The sequence below is a fragment of the Myxocyprinus asiaticus genome, chromosome 18, assembly GCF_019703515.2.
Source record: "Myxocyprinus asiaticus isolate MX2 ecotype Aquarium Trade chromosome 18, UBuf_Myxa_2, whole genome shotgun sequence".
NCBI classification, from domain to species: domain Eukaryota; kingdom Metazoa; phylum Chordata; class Actinopteri; order Cypriniformes; family Catostomidae; genus Myxocyprinus; species Myxocyprinus asiaticus.
Window position 1 is genome coordinate 27733361 of NC_059361.1, and position 26382 is coordinate 27759742.

At 36.7% G+C, this 26382-nt stretch overlaps 2 protein-coding genes and 1 long non-coding RNA gene across 3 annotated transcripts in view; 2 read left to right on the plus strand and 1 right to left on the minus strand.

Moving 5' to 3' along the window:
- Positions 1–971: 971 nt before the first annotated feature.
- Positions 972–13054, minus strand: LOC127455938 (carboxylesterase 5A-like). The gene is made up of 13 exons (XM_051724129.1): positions 12840–13054; positions 12373–12568; positions 10414–10552; positions 10092–10225; positions 9777–9930; positions 9517–9621; positions 9234–9335; positions 8944–9084; positions 8730–8810; positions 5652–5793; positions 5403–5552; positions 4118–4190; positions 972–1354 (listed from the first exon to the last, which is right to left on the minus strand). Exons 1-13 carry the CDS (start codon positions 12907–12909, stop codon positions 1189–1191), a joined length of 1653 nt encoding a protein of 550 aa, XP_051580089.1. The 5' UTR covers positions 12910–13054; the 3' UTR covers positions 972–1188.
- On the plus strand, positions 5800–9049 carry LOC127455940 (uncharacterized). Its single transcript, XR_007899761.1, has 3 exons — positions 5800–7340; positions 8474–8513; positions 8906–9049. It is a non-coding gene; the product is annotated as an uncharacterized LOC127455940 (long non-coding RNA).
- Positions 13055–16847: 3793 nt separating the features above from the next.
- Positions 16848–26382, plus strand: part of LOC127455935 (zinc finger protein ZFPM1-like) — a 107122-nt gene continuing 97587 nt past the window's right edge. The window contains exon 1 of the mRNA XM_051724121.1: positions 16848–17252. Within this exon, the coding sequence (XP_051580081.1) occupies positions 17213–17252 (40 nt within the window). The 5' untranslated portion in view covers positions 16848–17212. The remainder of the gene's footprint in view (positions 17253–26382) is intronic.

Here is a 26382-nt window from a genome sequence, read left to right on the forward strand (position 1 = left end):
GATAGCGGCTTACATACATAGTTACAATAAAAGCAATAAAAGTACAATAATAAAACACATTCCACACAACAACAACAACATAACAACAACAACAAAAAGAGAGACAAACTATAACAAACAAGTACATGTTTCTTTAAAATTGAAAAAATAAAAGTTTTTTAAAATTAGTTAAAATAGGTAAAGATTTTAAGCTAAGGACATCCTGCATCCTACTATACTTAGTAGGTCCTCGTGGTGGCACGGTTATTCACCTCAATCTGGGTGGCGGAGGACAAATCTCAGTTGCCTCAGCTTCTGAGACAGTCAATCCACGCATCTTATCACATGGCTCGTTGTGCATGACACCGTGGAGACTCCCAGCATGTGGTGGCTCATGCTACTCTCCACGATCCATGCACAAATTACCACGTGCCCCATTGAGAGCAAGAACCACTAATCGCAACCACAAGGAGTTTACCCCATGTGACTCTACCCTCCCTAGCAACCTGTCCAATTTGGTTGCTTAGGAGACTTGTCTGGACTTTAAACTCCAGGGGTGGTAGTCAGCGTCTTTACTCGCTGAGCTACCCAGGCCCCCTCCCATTTAATCAAATGGATTTTTTCTTTTGCTCTTGGAGCAAATGGGCAAGTGAAAATAATATTTGCTGTGATCTCCCATTCACCGCTGTCGAAGTTTACCCTGCAAACGTTACTTCTGCGTTCCAAAACCCGGAGGGTGAAACTATATTCACATTTTACAGTAATTCGTCGCTACTTTCGCTGATTTATCGGATTTATTAGTATTTTGTAAGGTGTAGAAAGAAAGCTTTCAGCATTTGTTTTATGAATGCAAGCAGACAGATTCAATGTGAATGAGTTTGTGAACAATAAAATAGTGCATTAACCTTTGTATCGAACTGAATTGTAAATATGTTATACATTAGGACAAATTTCTTGATTTCACATAGAAGGCAATCTCTCAAACTGAAAAGTAATGCAAAATTGTAAATTGACTTTAATTATTTTAGGCTTTTATATAATATAATATAATATACAACATATCTCCACATCTTTCCAACACACATTATCACTAACAGTCATGTATGCATTTATGCAATATAATTGGAGTGAGGGGGGAAAAAAGGATCATTCAAGCATAATTTGATCAATTTATTATAGAAACACCATGCTTATTGGTGTAATGACTCATTAAGCTGTGCGGAGTGCGGCAAGCTTTTGAGGTACTTCTACACTGATGAAGTGCAGTTTGTCCATCTTTAGATCGTGCCCCTCTGTTTGCTGCAATCCCAGGTTCATGTATTTATTAGACTGGTCATACACAGGCCAATACACCAGGTCGAGTCCATTTGGTGAGCTGTGAAAAATAAAATAATTATTTGACCAAAGAATGTATTTTTGGCAGAGCTGTCAGAATTAACGCGTTAACGCATTTACCGTTAGTACAGCATAAACACTGGTGTGAAGGGCGGAATCTTTGTAATGTGTCCGCATGGAGTCATTACACTGACGCACACGCCACAGCCCTTTTACCAATTTTACCTACAAACTAAGCATAAAGTAGCATAACGCGGCGGTCCCATAGACATGCTATGGACGGAACTGTCTTATGACAGAGCCGCGGAGGTTGTCATCTGAATCAGAATTAGCTTTATTGCCAAGTGTTCTCACTACACAAGGATTTTTTTTACAGTGAGACACAGAATATAAAATAAGGTAAGTGTATAAATAGACACACAAAAAATAGGACATATAACATAGAATGGCGTATGTACATGATGTAGCCTACATTTATGTATGTTATGTACGTGCACCGATCAGCCACAGCATTAAAACCACCTTCCTAATATTGTGTAGGTCCCCCTCATGCCACCAAAACAGCGCCAGTCTGCATCTCAGAATAGCATTCTGAGATTATATCCTTCTCACCACAATTGTACAGAGCAGTTATCTGAGTTACCATAGACTTCGGTCGTTCGAACCAGTCTGACCATTCTCTGTTGATTCTCTCATCAACATTTCCATCTGCAGAACTGCCGCTCACTGGATGTTTTTTGTTTTTGGTACCATTCAGAGTACACTTACATTTATGTATTTGGTAGACGCTTTTATCCAAAGCGATTTACAGTGCACTTATTACAGGGACAATCCCCCTGGAGTAACCTGGAGTTAAGTGCCTTGCTCAAGGACACAATGTTGATGGCTGTGGGGATTGAACAAGCAACCCTCTGATTACCAGTTATGTGCTTTAGCCCACTACACCACCACCACTCGAGGGCGGAACCTTTGTAATGTGTCCGCCTGGAGTCATTATACTGATGCACGCCACAGCACCAGAGCCCTTTTACCAATGGAACCTACAAACTAAGCATAAAGTAGCATAAACAGTCTATAGACTGTTGTGCTTGAAAATCCCAGGAGATCAGCAGTTACAGAAATACTCAAATCAGCCCTTCTGGCACCAACAACCATCCATGCGATTATCTAATCAGCCAATCGTGTGGCAGCAGTGCAGTGCATAAAATCTAGCAAAAACGGGTCAGGAGCTTCAGTTAATGTTCACATCAACCATCAGAATGGGTAAAAATGTGATCTCAGTGATTTGGAGCATGACATGATTGTTGGTGTCAGACAGGCTGGTTTGAGTATTTCTGTAACTGCTGGTCTCCTGGGATTTTCACACACAACAGTCTCTAGAGTATACTCTGAATGGTGCCAAAAACAAAAAACTTCCAGTGAGTGGCAGTTCTGTGGATGGAAATGCCTTGATGATGAGAGAGGTCAACAGAGAATGGTCAGACTGGTTCGAACTGACAAATTCTACGGTAACTCAGATAACCACTCTGTACAATTGTGGTGAGAAGAATATTATCTCAGAATGCTATTCTGAGATGCGGGTTGGCGCTGTTTTTGCAGCATGAGGGGGACCTACACAATATTAGGAAGGTGGTTTTAATGTTGTGGCTGATCGGTGTATGTACATTTATCTAGATGAATAAAAGAATATCTGACAGCGCTTCCCTGTCAGTGATAACATGATGGAGAAAGGACCTCTTAACACTATTTGATGTACGAAACAAGCACAGGTGGGATTTGTAATAGATATCAAGTATTTTTTCAGCCTATGTAGGGCACGTTTAAATTACCACAGAAGCACACCAAATCTTAACTATCACCAAAATGCAGAATGAGACGTGTTTGTTTGCAAGCGCTTTTCATGGCGTTGCCGCTTTGACGCGAATCATGAATGCAGCTTCACGACTGCTGTTACAATGTGAATTTCCACAGTCTAATGGCAGATTAATATTGTGGAGGATGAGAGTTTAAGCGATTTAATGCCCATTTAAATAAAAATGAAACCTATGTGGGGAATAGTTCTTTTAATTAGTCAAACTACTACTTAGACTTTGGGAAACATAACATTTAATTGAACTGGTGCTATTTTAGTGCATTGTCTTTATATTGTGGAAGGCTTTGTTTGGAAAATGTTAATAAAGCATTTTATTGCTACATATTGTTTGTTTTCTTTCCTAAGATGGAAAAAATTAATTTTGACAAGAAAAGAAGTATATATAGTGTCACATTTCAGCACTTTAACTACAAAAATCTATGCAATTAATCACGTAAAATTTTAATCGACTGACAGCACTAATTTTTGGAGAACTAGCACTCCTCATCAGATCAGTTCTTACACTTTTAAGATAAAGGTTCAAAGGTTCAAGAACCAAAAATACACTGATCTAAAGATGTAACACTAAGAACTTATTAATCTCCAAAGAACCATATAATCAACGCAAACTAGTATTATGATACAGCAAAAATGGTTTTTGGTAAGAAGACGAGCTGCATAAAGCCTAAATTTATGAGTGAAACTTTGAAGAGTGTAGAATGATGCCTTCAGTTTTTTTCTAATGTTTGTAAATGGGACAAAATAGACTCTATTGGGAAATGAGAAAAGGATCTTTAGTTGCATCCCATGGCTACAGACTATTGTGCTGCCAGATTAGGTGCTCTGCAAATAATCATTAACATTTATGAATGCATTAAAGCCTTTGTGTTACGTTATGAACAGAAAACTGAATATAATTCAAGGATCAGTAATAGACTCTAATGTACTCACCCATTCCGAATAAAGTTAGCCCAGTATCCCATGATTGTTTTGCACAGTTTGTTTTCCTCCTCACTGAGGTTGCCTGTGGATGATAAAAAGTAAAATATGTGTAATCACCAACACCATCATCATTATTATTGCTGCACATCATTTGCAATGTCATATGTGATAACTGTAGATTTGGAAAATTACATGTTCTCAGTTGAAATCTTGTTAGATATTAGCGCTTTAAAACACTTCAAATACTATAGTTAAAGGGATAGCTAATGCAAAAATGAAAAATACTTAAAAATAATTTTTTTTGCAGATTGTTCGGTTTACTTAATTAAAATTAACTAAAGCAACTCAATTCTAGAACATTGTCACAACTTGATTTTATTGTGTTTTATCCAATTAAATTTGTAAAATTGAAGTTCACTTAATCAATTTGAATTTGGACTACATTAATACTTTTTGTAGCCTTGATGAAACTGGGTAGGGGATTTCCAATTCCCAGCATGCATGGGAATTTCAATCAATTGTATGGGATTGGATGGGATGAACAAATGTTGAAATTAAGTTATTTTACGCATTTTTGAGCAAGATGAGAAGAGGAAATTTGTTAATGTTTAATGTTCTGTTATACTGGTATTTAAAAAGAGTGTATGGTTCAGTATTGACGTTCACCTTCAAGTGATGTTTGATTCGAGTGTTGTTTAGCTCTATAAGCAGTTGCTATCAAACTGACACTACCAAAGTTTCACTGTCCTTACACTTGATCACCTAGCATACACCAATGATTAATAAATTAAATTAAGTACCAACATAAAACAATTAATTTAATTAAACAGTAAATTAAGTTTGATGAACCTAATAAAGTTGAGTTAAAACTACTATCGTACAATGATTTGACCTAATCCAAAATTATGTTGGCTGAATGAAACTGAATTAATTTGAATGAAATTAAACTGCATGTAAAAACATTCCCAAATTCAATTAAGGATAATGACTTCATTTTTTGAGTGTCTCCCCTTCATGTTGTTCCAAACCTGTATGACTTTATTTCTTTCATAAAACACAAAAGAAGATTTTATGCATAATGTTAGTGACTGACAATCTTATTGAGTGGGAAAGAGCAGTGTCAACATTCTTCAAAATGTATCTATATGTGTTCCACAGAGGAAAAAAAGTCATACAGGTTACGAAAGACGGTGTAAGCAAATGACGATTATCGGGTGAACTATTCCTTTAACTAGAATAATTCTCCTGTATTAAATGATTGATGTTTAGGAAATACATTCTTAGATCTGCATACCTATGACTTTGATATGGCCATTCCAAAAGCAGGCCCCAAACACAAAACCAACATCATCTGAATGGTCAGCCTTTACAAAGCTGGGTCTGTGATCTTTAAATATACTGGGCCTGTGCTGGAACTCATACATAAACACAGGCACTCCAGCATCTGTGAAAATATAACACTGGGTGATGGAAAAATTATTAAACCAAACAACAATAAAACTCACAAAGTTAGGCTATAAGTAAAGAGAACTTTGCAACCAACCTCTATGGTAAGCTGCAGTTTTAATCATGGGTAACACGATAAAAAGTTCTCCCAGCATCTCAGTAAATGCGTCACGGATGTCCTCTGGAGTTTTAGCATCTTCTAAGTATTTTTCAGCTATGATTTCATTGGCTTCCGGAGACTAGAATTAAGGTTGACATGGTAAATTACACACAGACAGCAGGGCAACCGCTTCCATTTTACTTAAAATGAATATCCTTAAAGGGATAGTTCACTCAAAAATGAAAATTCTCACATCATTTATTCACACTCATGCCATCTATGATGTGTATGACTTTCTCTCTTCTGCTGAACACAAACAAAGATTTCTAGAACAATATCACAGCTCTGTTGATCCATACAGTGCAAGTGAATGATGATCAGACCTTGCTTTGAAGCTCCAAAAAGGAGATAAAGTCCGCATAAAAGTAATCCATACAACTCCAGTGGTTCAGAAATGTTTTCTGAAGCGATCCAGTTGGTTTTGGGTGAGAACAAACAAAAATATAACTCTGTGCACAATAACACTGTGTGTACCATGAGTGCTCCGACTAACCTGAGAAATATTTATTCTCAGAATATTTAATCAATCATTAAACGTGTCCCGTATTTCTGTTGGCAGTTTAAAAGAACTAGCAATGCCCAATTTGCGAATGCATAATTCTTTTCAGTGAATTGGCCGAACGGGCTTACCAAACTGTCTGAATCGATTCGTGATTCAGTACAGTTCGTTCAGAGCGCTCTCTCTCACTGAATCATTTGGAGCGGTTTCACACAGTAAAACAGTATTGGGATTTTTACGAATACAGCGCTGGATACAGTGTAAATTTACCTAGAGTCAACTGAAACAAACGTCTGTCTTTCTGAGAGGTAACTTCAGCTAGTGCTGTGTCATGTGAACAAGGGGCTGTTCGAACTGAACATGTTTTTGCGTCCGCTCGCGCTGTTTTTCAATTGTTCTCAAAATGGATGTATTTTGACAACTGCGTTACATTTCACTGTGTTTTTAGCATCTCTCACGGAAGCACTGCATTTTTAGACACTGTGTCAAGTTAAAAAAAATTCTTCAACTGATAAAAACGCGTCTCGTGACACCTGCGTTCTGCTCTTCTTTGTGGTGCGTTTTGCTTTTTTAGCGCGAAAACGCGTCTGTCTGAACGGTTACTGGAAGAAATGCTTTAGCCAATAGTTAGGCTACATGAACGCTACTTATACTCAAGAAAATAAATAAACGCTTATCTCAAAGTCACCAGAATTTAACCCTTTGGTGTTGTTTCTTTAATGAAAAAATAAACAGGCCTACCGAACTTGTTTTGCGCTCTCACTCACAGACACGCGAACGGACGAGTTAGTGGCCGTTCACACCGAACGTATTTTTGCGCACATCTGTTCTGTTTTCCCATTGTTTAAACACTTGCTGCACCACGTCTCGCTTTTCTTCAGCGTCTTGCGCAAGACCGGCACTGTTTAAACACCATGTCAAGTTAAAAAGAACTTCAGATTTTCAAAAACGCATGTAGAGCCACCTGTGCTCTCTTTCATTATTTGCGCTGCGTCTAGATTGTTTTTAGCACAGTTGTCACAAAGATTCAACAATCAGAACAATTCAGGCTGCATAGAGGGGACTGTTGCATTGTTTCATATTATTCCAGATGGTTCTGCACCAGGTGAAGTTTCAGCAAATAAACGGTGAGTCAATGCTTTTTATTCCTTCTGCTCTAGTGTACTAAGGGGCTGCTGTGCCTTGTTAAAACTGTGTATGTTTACAGTGTCAGTACTGTTAAGAATGTTGCCTATATGCTTACATAAAATACAGCTATACTAGGAGAAGAATTTAGATGGTAAACGGGTTCAGGCTTAAAATCTGACGGTATCGTTCGGGCCGGATAGGGTTTTGGGTTCGGGTTGGGCCCGTGCAGATCTTTAGGCAGATTTCTGTGCTTACTAGTGATGGGTCGTTCATGAACAATTCGTTCATTTTGAAGGAATCTTTTATGTGACTCAGAAGAACAAGTAGTTTCAGAGAGTGAATCGTTCATTTTGTGTTGGACGCGCATTCGCATTGCGCAACCTCCGTTCTTTTGTTACGTGAAAACCGCATAGACGCTGTACAGGAAACATAAATGATTAGTTCACCTCTCGACTCTTTTGGTCCGAGTCGTTTGTTCTTTTGTCACGTGACAGCCGTATACGCTATGCAGTGACAAAAGAACAACGGCTCGGACAAGAAGATTCCAGAGGTGAACTAATCTTTCTGTTTCTCATAATTTGTCCTTTGCTGCATTATCAATTTTTCCTTATTGGGATTATAATCAAAGTTTGCGTAAGTAGACGTTGGGGGATTTGGCTATTGAAAATGTAACATTTTAAATGAACTAAATGACTTGAATGAAGATTCGTTCATTTTGCTGAACGAGACTTAAAGATTCAAGTCAGTAAAATGATCCGATCTTCCCATCACTAGTGCTTACCCTCAGATTAAATTCTGCAAGCGCCCATGATTGCAGTCTCGATTACACTTCCTAGCGCTTGACGCATGCACAGCGCGCTAGATGGCGCTATAGGAAGTGTAATCGAGCTTGAAATCATGATCACAAAGGGGACTTCTGTCAAGTTGTACAGTGAAAAGTAGTTACATTTTGGTCTGTTCTTACCCAAAACCAACTGGATCGCTTCAGAAGACATTAATTAAACCACTGGAGTCTGATGGATTATTTTTATGCTGACTTTATATGCTTTTTGGAGCTTCAAAGGCCTGATCAACATTCACTTGCATTGTATGGAGCTGAGATATTCTTCTAAAAATCTTCTTTTGTGTTCAGCAGAAGAAAGAAAGTCATACACATCGGGGATGGCATGAGGGTAAGAAAAAGACGAGAGCATTTTCCTTTTTGGGGTGAATTCAACATTTAATTGAATTTCTACACTATGTCCACTAGATGTAGACAAATACTAATATATCTTTCTGACTACACCGAGTCGAGAAAAAAAAAGTGTTTTCGAAGCTTCTAAGCATATTTTAGATAGAACTGATTAAAAACAATGTTAAAAAAAGAAAGTATGAAAGTTGAGTTTTACTCCAGCTATATTTAACATGTTCATCACTGCTATCACTGATTGTCTGTTCATCCCTTTTGCCCATCCTGCTGAGGCAAAGACCTGAAACAAAAATTAGCACATTTTACAGAGCACAGAAATCTTAGAATGTAACATGAATAAGCATCTTATGACACTGATACATTTGTTTAATATAGGCTACCAATTCATAGGCTACAAATGGTATGTGACTTACCTGAGGGAGTATCCATCCAAATTCATGGTTTGTTGTACCCAGAAGAACTGGAACTTTGAGAAAGTCTTTGCTCTTCAGTACCTCCTCTGCTGAATCTTTAAGAAATTCCCCACCAACTGTTGCTCCAAAGAAGATCTTTTGCTAAGGAAATAAATCGGTCTAAGAAATGGACTCATTCTTCTTTTCTTTTTCTTTTTTTGTAAATAATGTCATCAACAGATTATTGGATGTGGTGTTTTTATAAACTACAGGAAAGCATTTAATTTCATGCACAAATTATCTGCTCCTACCTTTTTAGTTGCATTAATTATTTGTTCCTGAGTCAGTTCTTTCATGCATTTGACCAGCACTTCAGTAGTGCTTAAGTCACACTCAGTAACATTCGCCACCATCTGGTCAAAAATACGATAAACAAGATTTTTGTTTTTCTAAAAAGTCATAATAATGATACATCAGATGATTTCATTATGCACATTCAATTGTGAATAATGCTAAAGGATGCAATATTCATATGACAAAATGCACAATACAGAGTAGATTTACAGTAAAGTTGGTTTTATTTGGTCTAAATACCTTGGCATTCACCAGAGGTTCTTTGATGGAGAAACTTGCCACGGTTGCAACCCCACTTTGAAAGATGGCCCGATGAAACAAACCCTTGGCCATGGGTGACAATGTCTAGCAGAGCATAAGATTTCTTAAGAACATTTAATTCCACTGAATAAGATGAATTAATGCATTAGATCTTATGTTGTATAAAAAATTTGAATTTCAGCTATGTACTTTAATTTCATTAGATTTTAAGCAACATATCATTTCTGACTGGGACTGACAAGCAAAGAGGCACTGATTCCACCTGCAGACTCCCCAGCTATGGTGACAGTTTTGGGGTCTCCTCCAAAACCCTCAATGTTTTGCTGCACCCATTGTAAAGCTGCAATCTGGTCTAGGAAGCCCCAGTTTCCCTGGGCATGCTTATCTCCTGTGCTAAAATTAGAAACACTAGTTTAAACCCGTTAAGAAGCAGAAGAAATGTCTTCAATAAACTACAACAAATCTGATGCCATGTTTAAAGTGTAAAATTGCACAAGAAGTGCCCTCTACTTTGGTGAATCCAGACTTTCTGCACACAAAAAAAAAATGAATACCTGAAGTATCCTAACATTCCAAGTCGGTATTGAATGACAACCACAACTATGTTCTCATAGGCCGCCAATGGGGATCCATCAAACATGCAAGCTCCACCCATGGTTAGGCCCCCTCCATGAATCCAAACCATTACCTGTTGGATTGCGAAAATTTGTAAATTGTTTTGTCATAAGGATTTGTAAGAAAACAATTGTTTAGTCTGAATAATTTCTTGAATTTGCATGTCAAAGTGCTGTCCACTAGATTATTTGATCACCATATTGTAACAGTGAGGGATCGTAGAGTTCAAAGAGGCAGGGAAAGTGACCATTCTATACTCACTGGAAGTTTCTTTGAATTTGGTCTTTCAGAAGGAGTGTAAACATTCAGATACAAACAATCCTCTGAAACTCCAGTGGGTGTTAAATCCAAAGACATGGCTTTTGATACTAAAACCACAATGTCTGGGTCTTGAAGGCACCTATATTCCACAAGAAAAGGTATATTTATTAATAGGATAAAATATGAGATTTCTTGTGAACATGCAATCTTTGAACTCAAAGACAATGTTATTAGGGACCTCACCAAACCGCACTATATAAATGGTAATCTGAAGTAATATAGTGCATGCTGATTAGGGTAAAGTGTATAGTAGTAATGTTTCTTCAGTTTCATGCAATTTTATGTCCCAGGCGTTGATTTTTATTTAAACAAACAGATTTCAGTGTATTTATTTATTTTTGTTATATGAAGGTCTCATTAAAATGAATTGAAATCTTTTTACCGCACTAAAAAAAAAAAAAAAAAAAAAAAAAAAAAAGACTAGTAAGATTTACTTAGATTTATTTTGCAAGTTTTTGCACACAGTTTTTCTAAGTAAATGTGAATGGTATAAAATTAAGTAAAATTTACTTAACTTCATGACATAATATTTATTTAATTGAGTGAGCAAATTTAGTTTAAACAGTTCAGTTAATACAGTAACTTTTACTTAAAAACATGATGTACATGGTATTTCATTAAATTTAGTACATTTTAAATAAACACTCTGTATGAAAATTAAACATTTTGAACTATAATCACGTTTAATCATGCACCACATGATAAAGGAAAGCTTTCCACAGGGAAAGCTTATTACATGCTATGTACTGTATGTAGTCTATCACACAGTATCACCTTGCATTACTGACAACAGAAATACAAGGTAAGGATACGCATACAGACACGATGATGGTAACAATCAACAGATAATGTTTTTAATCATGAACGGTTAATTTTGAGTAGAAAATGAACTTAAGACTTCACAAAATAAGAAGTTAACAAAACCTGACAACATAAACAATAAGAATGGTGTAAATAAACTTGCAAACAGTAAACTAAATGCAAGCTCGTTAATTATTCAAGCCCGGTGTATGATGGACACAACAGGTTCGAAAAGTAAAGTAAAAATTACTTATTTTATTTACCACTGAAATTAACTCAAATAAGCGAATAAATATGACAAGGTTTTCTACTTTAGGACTGATACATGATGATGCATTGTAAAGATAACAAACAATCATAAATAATATTTACTTATAAGCTAAAGCATTCATTTTTACATGCTTGAATTGAGTACAAATGCAGAATTTACTTATTATTTTCAAGTTCACTCTTTAATGAACTTATTCAATGTAAAAAGTATTTAATCTTTTCTGCTATATTTACTTTTGGTACATTTCAAATGCCTTTTATGCATGCATTTTATTGTTTTAGTATTGTCCCAGGCCCAGACTTTCAATATTAAACTATGAAAATCCATTATAAAAATACATATTACTGCAAACATGTCAGTGAAGAGCATGCTTGATTTAGCCAAATTGTGCAAAAAGTGTGAAAATATTATTTGTGTATTTAGAATAGATACAATCTAAGAAAGACAAAGGGGTATGCCATTTTTTCCCCCAAAAAAACTTTAAAAATGTAATTCCATCACCATCAGTTACACCACAGAATTCTATTAAACACAATACAACATTTGAGATGTGGTGGAAATGACACTGTGGTGGGAATTGTCATGACTTTCAGAAACATATAACAAAAATGAAATAAATCTATGATGCATGTACTATATACTGTACATACACTGTTAGACATTGTTAGTAGACAAAAAAAAAAAAAAAAAAAAAGAGTAGTGAGAGTGTGAACAATGTTTAAATGAGACTTACTGTATAGAAGTCCACTGTGCTTAAAGTGCCAAAAGTTAAAGAATCACTCAAATATTTATATAATAAAGTTACTTGACTACATTGCCGTACTCACATGAGAGGCTGTTGGGTTGCATTTCTTATGCCCTCCCATCCCTCTATAGGTTTGGGTGCAGCTAGACGGAGAGGGCCAATGGGTGGCTGGGCAAAAGGGATACCCAAGTATTCCTCCACCGCCTTTTCGGAGCCTTTAACTTTTATATTTTGCCCACGGACACTGCCATGCTTCAGAACAACCACAGGCCTAGAGTCTACATAAGCAGAGAAATAAGAGACATTAGACATAAAACATGCTTTGATACATATACAGATGTATGACAATAAAGAATTAAATTAAATATACTGCACATAATAGTCAAGAGATGGCTGAGTGTTGCTTGATCACAAATTATCTGATTATTGTATTCTGGCTTATTCCGAAAAACTGTAGAAAAAAAAAGATATATATATATATATATATATATATATAATAGCATTATATCCATTAATTACAATAGCCTTATAATAAGACTAAATACTTGCCTGTCTGTGTGGGGGCTGTCCAAACATGGGCCAGGGCCAAGCACAGGCAAAGCAAAACTCCTTTTATCATAGCTGTTCTTTAGTAAAAGACTCATACAGATTGAACACTAAAGCAAAAGTCTAAAGCAATAAAACCCTCACAAAATCAATCACATGCTCACTTACAAAACACTGTCGGTGTTTTGTTAGTGAGCTTGTGTGATTGATTTTGTGAGGTTTAGTCTGATCCTACACTGCCCCAAAAAGCAAACCAGTTGTTATCTGTGTACACAGTCAAATTCCCTGTAGAGAAAGAACAGAAAAATCCATGCAGTTAGGGAGTATTATGAAACGTTGAACTCATTCCCTCTTTATTCTGTAAACTACTCTTTTATATATATATATATATATATATTTAGATTTTCTTAGTTGCCTATTTGGTATGATCCATGTTATCTCAGCATGATTTAAGAAAGTTCTTTGAGCACCTTGTGTGCTTTAATGGAAGCAAAGAAATCTGCATTTTGTGCAAGAGAGTTCATATGGTAAATGTCACAAATTTGCTTGATTATTTTCCAGAAATACTGCTGAATCTGAAATATTTCTTATTCCTTTTATATAATAATATTTCTTATTTATTTTTTATTTTTTTCAAAATACTAAAAATGTATCTTTATTTCAAGCAGTAAATCAGATTTCGAAACCCAGATTTCAATGTGGTCTCAGCCCTTTGGACCCCAATATATTACATAAACACAAGATAAAAAAATTACTTCCTTTAAAAAAGTCCCTAAAATATTCCAACAAATATATTGCACTTTATATATATATATATATATATATATATATATATAAGATTTTAAAAAAGGCCGGCCTTTTGGTGCAAAGCTATGCAGAGCTATTCTATTCTGCATGAGTTTCACATGCCAAATGTTTTAATAGCATCTTTGTATACAATGTGATGGATTAAAGAGGACTAAAGTAAACAAAAATATGAATACATTGAATCAACATGAAAATATCACAATGAGGCCAGCTAAAGTCGTAGACTTATAGACACTGAGACCTCTAATTATTTACTTAATTGATTCAAAGTAAGCTCCTCTAATTTCATCCTCAGTGTTTCCATATAATGAATAATAATTTAACAAGGCATGACACTACATTTTTCTTCGTGACTGCCAAAAAAGATTCACTCTGTGATAAATAAGGGTGGTACAATGCTGGTGACATACTGTACAGTAAGGGCTCAGATTCTTTACAGGTAGGTTAATAATTTATGGCAGTTCACTTTTGGCAGTTTTATTGAACAAAGAGTTGGCAAGACACACTTGAAGATTGCAAGGCTGAGTTAAAAGCTGTATCCAATGACAAACCCACTTCACTGCATTCACTTTTTTCTTTAAGAACTTGGTTAACAAGGTCTAGGTTACTACACAGGTCGCAAATTCAATGTCAAGAGGGATTAGCCGAGAAACAGGGGCGGTAATATCATCCCAGTCTTTTCTTTCCCCCCATCATGAAATGACAAGCGTCAACAAAATAACAAGGACAAATGTGGCTATAGCTTTTGTCTTTGAAATGCCATTTAAAGGTGTTGTAAGCTTTTTTTTATGGAATGGTATGCAGAAAATGTTCCTTCTCCCCGAAAGAAATGACTGAAATAAGTTTCCAGAGATATCTCACTGGTCTCTGTGACAGCACTAGACTGTGTAAACAGCAAACACATTCTTTGATCAGCCAATCAGAAGACTTTGATGTAGTTTCTGTCTGTCAATCATTTTGCACGTTCACATAGTGTAGTATCAGGTTTAATGTCATATTCAGATTCATAACAGTTGTCAGCTGAGGGGACTATTTTGCTACTGTTGTGTTTGACAACCTTGAAAAGATACACTGCTCTACACAGTTCGGGATCGGTCTCAACAGTATCTTGGGAGGGCGGTGTTTTGAAAAGAGGGGCGTGTCTAATTCAATGGCTCAGCCAGGAGGAAGTTCCATAACGACTAAAATCACCTTTTTATTTTCAATTAATAATATAATAAAGGCTTTCAGTTTACATACATACATTTTAACTACATGAGCCACAAACACAATCATCACACTAATAATTATCATATCAATTTATAATAATATTAATATTTTTTATCATAAATTGCTGTAAAAATGATTTTAAATGATTTGGTCACAATTCTTTCCACTACTCTTTTTTCTTTAGTATATTTGACCCTTATACAATTCCACTTTTTATGACAATTATAAACTATTTTTTTATTTAAAGCCATGGCTCATATTTCTACAAATCTACACTGTTTTAGTAAATTATTTTTAGCTTTCATTAAATCAAATTAGGCTATATCTGCTATTTTAATTAGGTGTGCTGATTCATTTTTGTTTGAATTGATGCACCCAATTAATATTTACCAGTTTTATTATTTATTTATTAGACTCTTTCTTTCTTTTTTTTTTTTTTTTTTTTGGCGCAGAACAAATTGATTTCTGTTTTTGTGTCATCCAAGTGGCTGTCATTATGCTTCACAGTGATACAGGAATATGCTGTGAATGTGGTCATTCTGCATTGGAAAGTCAATATAAACTATCTAGGCTTCTTTTTGGTACTGACTCCTATAATAACTACAAAATGTAATTTGTGGTGACTGGGTTCTAAAAGGTTTTTCACAATATGAGCATGTATAACCAAAAGGCAAAATATAACGAACCATGAAATTTCTCCTGCAAATATTTTCCTGCAAAAACCAAATAACCTTCTATAAATGGATAATGCTCTCTAGTATAAACAGGCGTTTTGGGAACAAGTGCCTTAAAGTAGGCTACTCATTTATTGTAGGCCTATATTGTGTATTGTTTTATTAAATCATTTTATTATTTATTATCATTATGAGTGCATCATTTGTTTCACTTTAATTCTTCATTTCATCATGTTTAAATCATGACACGATAAACACTGTTCCTCCACCATCAAGATTAGCAAGATCAAGCAACCCCAAGAGTTTGCTCCGAACCTTCTAATAAATCTTGACAAATCATTTGGACACAACACTGCAATGTAGGGCAGCATTTTTGCTAATATTTGTGGCTGCTCCACCACAACCTGTTTACTTGTTGCTGCGTCGGACATCGTCGATTTACTTGACTCTTATTCAAATTTGGTGGTCAGACTGGAATGTCACTATTAAGTCATCTCACTATAACCATGGCTGCCTCTTCTGTGAGGGGTTTTATTGATCACTAGATGGAAGTAGTGAGTTTTTTCAGGAGGTCACAGCGCCAATATGTGTGGTATGAGTTACATCAGCACCATTCTCTCACCATTGTTTTAGTAACCAAAAGCCTATACCATGATTGACAGCTGTAATTATAGACTTTTGCATTTCAGAAAAACACATCCTACTAGTTTTCATAACAATTTGCATGTAAACTGACATTTCAATGTTGAAACGTTTAGCTGTCTTTAAATAAGTAAAAAAATAAATAAGCAAACTTTAGAGTAGAGTAACTTGTGTGTATCCCGGTAAATAAAGATGTAAAACTGATACATTACAATATGCACATACAATATGCAGAAATATATAAAGTATCCAAGAAGAAACAGACGACAGGCAGGGTACTACAACAGATTATAAAATACAAAGGTATAGGATTATGCAAAATATAATACAATTATGTAGCTAATAACGTAAATTGCCTATAGTAATAATAATAATATAATAAAATACAGTAATGCAAAATATAAATATCTATTTCATATTTGGCATATTTTTTTTTTAAAATATATTTTATTCTATTGAGCCCATTTAGAATTTCCCTTTTATGCCCATCACTGTGAAAATGATTGGACATGCAAACGAGGCATTATTTGTATGCTTGCATTTTGGAAATGTGATGTTAGGTGGAATCTCAGAGAGCTTGTTGAGCGCGCGTACGCAATGAGGAGCGTGCGGCATGGCATCACACGCAAGGGGCGTGACAGAGGCGTGTCATAACATATCAGCGCCGCTGTTTCATGTGTCTATCGAGCACAGTAGAGAACTGCCTTCTGTCTCTGTGCTTCAACGCAGTAGACATAAACACATAATTAAAAGCTAAAGATTTAGTTTTCTTTAACAGCATATGCGCTGTCAGGACTGAGTCTGCAGTGTTTATGAGACGCGCACATTGTGGCAAACGGAGAGATCGCTCATCTGGGAAGACGACGAAAAGTAACTAAAAGGCTCACTCAGCCACAGGTAGCTCTTTTAGCTCTAAATATCAAAGTGCAGGTCATGCGGGTGTCTCCGGACGGGGAGAGAACTGTGACCCATTGCTGTTGCTGCTAGTTTCCCCCGTGGACCGATCGCTTTTGCCGCGAGCTGAGCTGGAACGACGGAATAAGCATGTCCCGAAGAAAACAGAGCAAACCCCGTCAGATCAAGCGTAAGTGTTTAAAGTTTCATTAGTCACAGAGCTGTTGTAATAAATGGTGACAGCATGTAAAAAGTTCGTGACATTATTCATATGACAGGATATAATTCTTTTGAACGTAGTGTTGTCATGCCATTGACCAATCTCGTGGAAATGACAAACGTTGAGTCTGAGAGAGCTCCGTTCAAATAATCCTTGTTTTAACAGTTTTTTCTTAGGCAGCTCCGATAGTAGGATGTCGAAGAATGATAGTAGTAGGTTGTTTACACTTTGGAACACTCTACATTGTAACAAGTATCTTTTAGAATGCGCAGTTAATTAAAATAGATACATTGTAACAGCGCGCGCGACAGTTCAGCGTCACTGCCTCAGCAGAAAGAATTCGCGCGCTTCATTTTTCAAAGTCAACGGCGATAATTGGGTATAATAAACGAGCCGTTCAAACTGTTTTTACTTGGTTTTTTTTTCAGTTGTGAAAAGTGTTTTCGCCTGCTCCATTAGTCAACCGAAGTGTAGCCGTGGCTTCCTGTTTAATACTGTTGTGTAAACGTCACCGTTCTCTGAAAAGACGATATGAGTTCAGATAAACAGCGATTCGATCCCAGTCGAGATAAGGATTAAAATTGGATCTTTTATTTGTTTTCTGTCTGTGGCTGCACAGAGGCTGGTGTTGCATTTTCCTTCGGCTTTTCAGTTCTCTTTCCAGAGATGAGGCGTCAGATAGCGCGCCCAGCTGATCTCTCAGAATGATAGTGGATTACAATTGGATCTCTTTTTTCATCCATGTTAACTCTATAATGTTCAGGCACCTCTCAAACCAGACCTTATGCATCCATGTATTAGTTTGACTTTACTACTGACTAGCCTATATGTAGGCATAAAGATTTAACATTTTGTTGTAGCTAAATAAAATACATTGACCTCTCCCTCTCTCCCTCTCTCTCTCTCTCTCTCTCTCTCTCTCTCTCTCTCAAAAGTCGTTTTGCTCTGGTACCAGGCGCTTTTTCAGTTCTTCATCCAGAAGAGATGCTTTGAGGCGATAAGAACAGTAGCAATATCTTGGAGGTTGAGTTTGAAAGGGCTACTCAAATAAATAAATATGAATGCGATTTAGAAGGCAGAAAGCGACTCTTGAATAGGAAAGAGAAATGGTCTGATGTGGCAGTATTAGCATATACAACTGAGTGAAAATGGGCCCTATCAAGGTTTAAGTAACTGCAGAGTTATTTTAGCACATTGGACAGTAATGCCAATGACCTGATGACCCATGAAGCCGTCCTCTTAATTGAGATATTCTTGTCTTGTCTGATATCTATCTCTTGTTTCTGTAGAGCTCCTAATTTTCTCACCCAGTGTCAGCTGTTGATGGTAGAATCAGCATTACTACTTAAGGCCCGGGTGTTGACAGATCAACCGCACACACAGCATTCATAGCTGATGTTTTGAACAATCCAGGATAAACAATTTCTTATCTTTCCTTAAACTGCGGAACCCCATGAAGATGCCATATCTGGTGGCTTTTGAAGTACACGTTGTTACAACTCCAGAGTTTAGTATGTCACCCATTGATGCCGCATGACACTAATGAAGATGGTGGAAAAGTATCTCAGATTCAGCGCTAGATAAAGCCAACAGAAGACGTCCCCAAAGATGCTCTCACCCCCTGAACGTTGCATAGGAATGTCACCTCATCCCTCTTATCTTTTGCATATGTAAACGTCGAGACAGCTGTGTATAATGTGTGTGTGCTTGTATTGTATTGCACTCTTACTGGAAGGATTACAATCCTGACCCCTCTAAAAGAAGTATCCGGTATCATGGGAGTCTGTGTTGAGAGGAAAAATTTTAGTGTCTTTTGTGCGTCACTCTCCCAATGGTGAAGATCGCTCTGATAGATTATCCCTCCCTCCCTGATGGATAGATTAGCTCATGGCATAGTGGGGCCACATCCCAGGGCTTATATTTTGGCGGTTGAGATGGGAGACAAGATAGGTTGAGGCGGTGATCGTTCTGCAGATAGTACCAGCGTTAGGGGTGGGGGTTGGGGGGAGAGATTAGGATTATAATTACATTTGGCTGAAGCATTCAATTTCTCATCTTTGTAATGTTTGTGTTGTTGTTTGGGTCTAGCTGGGTGTATCTCTAGATAAGTTTTTTTATTTTTTTAAAGAGAGAGAGAGAGAGAAGCAGATAAGGGGAGAGTAGGATGGCAGGGCTGATAAGGGCTGGGGGAGAGAGGCAGGAATACAGAAATGGGAGATGGATGTATTCTGCGTTTTAAAAGCAGCTGCCTCGGTGAGATCGTGGGGGCCGATAAGGCAGCCGTTGAGATGATTGGAAGATAACAAGAGAAGAGATCTCTGAGATAATGGTAGTTCTGCTGTGAGTGACATCATTCAAACGGCTCAGAGGTCAGCGTGAATTATTCATGAGGTCCCAGAATTTGACATTGGCGGCCCTAGGATGTTTGAGAAGCAGAGGCCGCCTTGCTCCAGACAATGCACTTGTTTGAGTTACCACCTCCTGTACCTTGGGGTTGCACTTTAGAAAGTGTGGACAACTGATGGGATCTCTTCCTGTTATTGTTGAAACTGTTCTCAAAGGTTTGCTGCTGTCAGGTTCAGCTTCTCGAGGTCATTTGACCTGAGGGTTAGTTTAATGCACAGCAAAAAATATTGCACAGAATGAAAAGAATTAGAGATCAGAGGCTTGCACACACATATTTTCACACAAACACATGCACACCATTGCATCATGGTGGTTTTTGCTTGTGTGTTTTCCCTCTTTGTTCTGCATTTAGCTTGATGTGAACATTTGATAAAGCCTGGGGCCTGATCACCGGTACAGATAGAGATTGCCAAGTGCGATAAAGAGTTGTTATCAGCACAGAGCAGGCAGGAGCTAAGGCTTTGCTGCAATAACAAAGCTACACGAAAGAACAGCAGGGCCCTGGACCCTGGCAATCAGTTCCAGCCCTAATGTGATTAATGTTGTTGTGTAATTAGATGATAGGTGTGAATGCATTTTTTTCCTTTTTACTCCCACCTCCCTTGCCTCCCTCTCCCCGCCCTTGTATTTTTCTCCTAACAACCATTGTAGTTGATTAATTTAATTAAAACTAATTCCACACATTACTCACTGTAGATCTTGCATTAGATTGCATTGAGATGAAGTTTTTTTTTTTGTTCTTTGATGATAATCTGTGAAGTGCGTTTTGGTTAAAAACAAGAATGTTGCGTCAGCAGTATGGCTGAAATGTTGATTTGCAGTGAGATATTAGATACTGAGTGATAATGGGTGCACTGAACAATCTGTGAGAAAGTTATAACGTTTTTTTTTTCATAATGTATTGCAAAGCCAAGGATGGCTTTTGTGAATTTGATGAAAAATGATAATCAATCTTTCAAGGATCTGAAAATCTTTAAAGCAAGGTTGTTAAGGCCTTCAAAATCAAAATAGAGCCTTAACTACTTTTAATATCACTATTTAATATCTTTTGTTGTGCTTATACATAAGAATAAAAAATGAGAAGTCCAAATTTCAAGAATTTTTCAGATTTTCTGAAGATTTTCTTAGTTGTAGTGATGAGGTGCAAGTTTATATCTGACCTACATAGTTTACAATAGCCTTAAATAGACAAGAGCATGATGATCTGACATTATTGCACAATAACTTATTACGAAAATGTTCTGATTAACAACTGTCAATAACTCAAAAGTAGGGGTGTTTGTGTTTTTTGCAATCGACTCTTTGACTCTTATTTACAATCATGATAGTTTCAAAATTCAGGGATGGCCATTAGTGGGCAGTGCCTTCCCAAGTGACATTTTCACCCCCAAAAATTGCTTGACAGGCACGAGCAGAAAATCATTGGAATTATGAGAATCTTTGTTTAATTTTCATTCAGATATAGCCCACTCAATCCACTGAGTGGTTTTTCTGTAACTGCTGGTCAGTTTCTCCTACCCAAATCCAAACACTAATGTCAGTGGGACGGGAGAAGCTTACTTAAGTCTAGATGGCTTCCATGCTGATGGAAAAACAAATCGCACATATTTTCTTGTGATACACTTCAATTACTACTAATAGGCATATAATGGAGATGTAATAAATAAAAAAATTGTTAACTTGGACCGTTGTTTTTAAATGGAACGTACAGTATGTTACGTGAAATCGCTTTTTTATGGAACATACTGGTGAAAATGTAAAAATGGCAGCTTTTTAAACTCAACAGTCTCGACCACAACGGATTAAATAGCAGTGGGTTTAATTAAGATATACTGGTGTGGTTATTGCTTTGATAAAATATCACTAGCTTACCTGTAAGTTAATAGTGTTTTCTATTACATATGTTCTGGCGATGGCCCTGTGAAGATTGCATTCGTTAATTGCACACTATATTTAGTTTGTATTTTCTCTTAAGAGTTTTTAAAATGTGTGACATCATGAAGACATAAAATCCTGCTATTATAATTAAACACATTGCATAACTTTACCTTAAAATGACTGGTAACAATTTTATTCCCTTGTTGCTGCTCATATCCAATTTTAAGAGGGAAAATAACATGAAACAGGCTGGGTCTGAAATAATTTCATTGTCCTAGAGAAACTAGACAAGTTGGGAGAATCCACTTCTCCAAACACTGTCCCTTGCATTGATGTAATATAACACAAACTTCAGAAAGTTTTAAAATCTGTCACACCCTCTCTCTCTTTTGCACACACGCACAAATGCGTGTTATCTCTCACTCAAATGCACATTATGAATGAGGTGGTGTCCCACCAACCAAGAGGTGTTTGCAGAGGGTGTGATTGGTTCTTAATTGTGATTGGTAATTATTTTGATCCAATCACAACGTCCTGTTCATAAAGTTACAGAGTCAGACAAAAGAATCAGTTCCAGAATCAGAGTCGACTCCGATTCTAGGACGAGTCAGAGTCGATGAATCGACTCTTTTTGGAGTCGACTCCCCATCACTACTCAAAAGGTTAAACTCCACTCTAATGGCAGTATATGTTTTATGTTTACAATGCTTTTTATTATCTGCTAATTTTAAGGTTACCACAAAAGGTTTCCTAGTGAGCCAACAGACAGCTCAAAATCTGTTGATGTAAGGATTTTTATATCTCTTTGTTGCTTTTGGCAGCCAATCTCTGTCATTCGTCTTTCAATCAAGTTTTAGATTTTTTCTAAAATTGTAAAAATTCAAACCGGTATAGGCGTATATCGTGTCCAGTTATTATTTCTTTCACAACTTAGTAAAAATTGTTACCTTTGTGTTTGTGTTGCATGTTGATTGGTCAATACAGCTGGTAGAAGTGCCGATTGGTTGTTCAGTCAGCTTGCTTTTCTGATTGGATGAGACGACTTTGGCTGTGTGGGCAGAAAATGACGTCATTAAGCTGTAACTGTGGATCAGAATTTACTGTGTAGGAAGTGCCTGCTGGTTACCAGGGTGAACGGAAAAGCTTTTAGCTGTTTTGATGAATTATTGCTCTTTCCTAATGTTTGCGCAAAGGGAAGTCAAAGTGACTAATGATAACTGAACCCTCATTGACCTTTTAGCACTCCTAAATTCTCACTTTTTCCTTTGTTATGGGCCATAAAAAGCTTGAGCGACAATCAGACTACATTAATAAAGTAGCCAATATAAATACATGAATAGAAACTGCTTTTAGCTTTTTAAAAATGTACTTGTAGTGGGGGTAGAGCTGGGCGATTTATCAAATATTCACAGTATAATCGTGCTGATTTTGCTGACGATAACAAATTAAGCAATATCACAAATATCGTGATGAGTTTAATGTGCTTTATTTGGCCATTAAGTTTCATTAAGATCACATCAGTAGACTAATTTCATGATCCATCATGGCTGCACAATTAATCAAAATAACATCAAAATAGCGATATGGTAATATGTGCTTAGTAAATTGCAAAAGGTGTTGATTAAAGACAGATAGGTTAAACGGTCTGTGTGCGATTCAGAATAAGTGGGCTCGTATTTTTTGCACTTGTAGAGCAGTACACATGCATCGTAAAAGAAAAGTAGATTCAACCATACAAGTTATTATACAAATCTACAAACATGGCACAGTGTAACAGAAAAGGAGGGGATAACAGCGTTTTGCCAGATGCGGAAAATTGTAAACTGTCAAACACACACTGACGCTGGACTTTCAGTGTCAAAATAAAGGCTCCAGGGTAAGGTGAAGTAAATAGTTTAGAAATGTATTACTTTTATATAAACCAAATGTAATCCTCAAAATAATAATGATAATTCATATTAGAATAATAAACTTGACTGGGTCCCACAGTAATAATTTTATATTATGCAATATTCAACAGGGTTCTAAAAAATAGTTGTTTTTACACACCTTGTTCATTCACAAAATATGACTTAGTAAAGATATATGAAGGTAAATCATGCTTTCTATTAAGCTACTATGTATCATTGTATATACAATATAAATATAATAATGAAAATTAATAAATCTCATTCTCCCTTGTGTTAATTTAGTGAAAAACTGTGAAAAACATGCCTTCATTTGTTTTAAGTAGACTTTTATTTAATGCCTTTAAAATATTGAATCTAATTGGGTACAATGTTTGGATGAAATTATTTTTCTTCTGATAAAACAAAAAAAAAATCACTTTTGAACCATTTCATAGCAAATATATAATTATTGAGATACACATATATTGAATATCATCAACAGGATGAAAATTATCGAGATATATTACACAACGATCTGGAATACTCTATTCTGATTGGTCAATGGCACCATGTAGTGGTCTGATATCTCCTCGTAACAACCGCACATCTGGGGATTTAGATTTATCGGACAGGTCACCTGGGTATTGCAAGTCATCTTCCTGCCTCTCAGACAGAGTTGGGTAGTAACGCGCTACATTTACTCCGTTACATTTACTTGAGTAATTGTTTTGGAGAAAATGTACTTTTAAGAGTAGATTTAAGGGTGGGTATTTTTTACTCTTACTCAAGTGAAATTCTAATGAAAAAATGTACTCTTCGTTACAATGGGGGACGTTACTGTCGTTACATTACTGGTTTTAATTCAGTAAGTGTTAAGAAATGCATCATTTATTGAGAGATTTTTGAATGGGACTTTTATGGCACCAGAACTTTACAGCGGTGCTGTCACTCAACTCGAGTTCATCACTCATCATTCAGCACCAGGCCAGCAGTAAGCGCTCAAAACAAACACTTTCTTTATTTCACACAGTGAAAATGAAGAGTTACGTTTATGTGATGCCTTCATTCAACAGCAAAAAAAAGCGGGAATTTTCAGTGTACAGAGTTATGGATTCAACTAAGAAAACACGTTGCGGTAAGTTGTGGTGATGATGATGCGGGCTTGTTTGTTATGGTAATGGTCAGTTTCAGCGTGATTCTGTACCTTTGGGCTCTTTTGACCTCAGTTATAAATATTCTTATATCAGTGCTACAATACATCAGTGCATATAAATCCATGTTACAAACTGTCTACAATGGATGCGAGCGATGTCGCATTGCAACGCCAATCAGACACATCCATTGTAGACAGTGTTCATTGATTATAATGGGAGCATTTTTTTTCCGCATCGTGCCACGCCGCTCGCGTCTGATGTAGAATTTATTTTGATCTGCTGATCGTGTGCTTGATAATGCAGCACGAGCATATGCGCTTTTCTTAAGGATAAAAGAGAACAAGCTCTGAACTAAAATAAACCTAAACACGCTTCTAAACCCAGAGATAAGGTGCAACTTCACTTTTTATTGCTAAAAAAAAAAATTTAATTATTTTGTCAAAGTATATACTGTAAGCTACAGAATATACTGAACTAAGAATCCATGCAGGACTTTAAAAAGTTGTGAAATAGCGACATTAAGCGTTAATAATGCGTGGTCTTGCTTCAATTAATAACTACGAATATACAATATTATACATAATATAATTGAGCCTGTGAGACATTTCATTTTTTCTGTAATAATTGCTTGGACCGTTTCCAAACTTTTCTTTTAATTTTCAAACCTGATCCTTCAAGCATCCTTAATGTGATGGTTCACCCATAAATTAATATTCTGTCATCATTTAGACTCACTCTTGTTGTTCCAAACCTTTGTGTCTTAGTCTTTTCTGGAACCAAAAACAAGGTGTTAGGCAGAATGTTAGGGACTGACATCCTGTCACCATTCACTTTAAAAAATGACAAACAAATGGAAGTAAATGGTGACTGAGTGACTTAATTTTGTTCATTGTGTCCAAGTCATACTGGTTTAGAACATGAGGGTGAATAAATTATATCATCATTTTCATTTTTAAACTATCACTGTAACAGTGGGTATAAAGGATGACATATGCACATGATTCATGCACGCAGGGTGTTAAAATTAGTAGTCAGATCCTTTCAATGTAATTTGCAGTGTAACTAGTTACTCACTACTTAAGTATCTTTTAATTAGATACTCTCTTGCTCAATTAATTATTAACATTAGTACTTTTACTTCTACGTGAGTAATTCGATTTTAAAAGACTTAGTACTTTTTTATCCCCCTTTTCTCCCAAATTTTGGAATGCCCAATTCCCACTACTTAGTAGGTCCTCATGGATGCACGGTTACTCACCTCAGTCCAGGTGCTGGAGGACAAGTCTCAGTTGCCTCCGCTTCTGAGACAGTCAATCTGTGCATCTTATCACGTGGCTTGTTGTGCATGACACCGTGGAGACTCCCAGCATGTGGAGGCTCATACTACTCTCCGCGATCCATGCACAACTTACCACGCACCCCACTGAGAGCGAGAACCACTTAATCGCAACCACAAGGAGGTTACCCCATGTGACTCTACCCTCCCTAGCAACCGGGCCAATTTGGTTGCTTAGGAGACTTGTCTGGAGTCTCTCAGCACACCCTGGATTCGAACTCGCGACTCCAGGGGTGGTAGTCAATGTCAATACTTGCTGAGCTACCCAGGCCCCCAAGACTTAGTACATTTACTTGAGTACAGTTTTTGGGTACTCTACCCACCACTGCTCTCGGATCACCTCGCTATCTCTACAAGTAAGCTAATAAATAATTTCAACTCAAATCAATGTTCCATGTCCATTTATTTGTTTATTTGGCAAGTAGACTTGTAATAGG

Excerpts from the sequence above, each read along its gene's own strand:
- LOC127455938 (XM_051724129.1), bottom strand. The coding sequence starts at position 12,909 with ATGATAAAAGGAGTTTTGCTTTGCCTGTGCTTGGCCCTGGCCCATGTT. Across the intron at positions 9,622-9,776 it reads GAATCAGTGCCTCTTTGCTT|ACATTGTCACCCATGGCCAA; the intron begins GTCAGTCCCAGT and ends ATGCTCTGCTAG. Across the intron at positions 9,336-9,516 it reads AACCTCTGGTGAATGCCAAG|ATGGTGGCGAATGTTACTGA; the intron begins GTATTTAGACCA and ends ATTTTTGACCAG.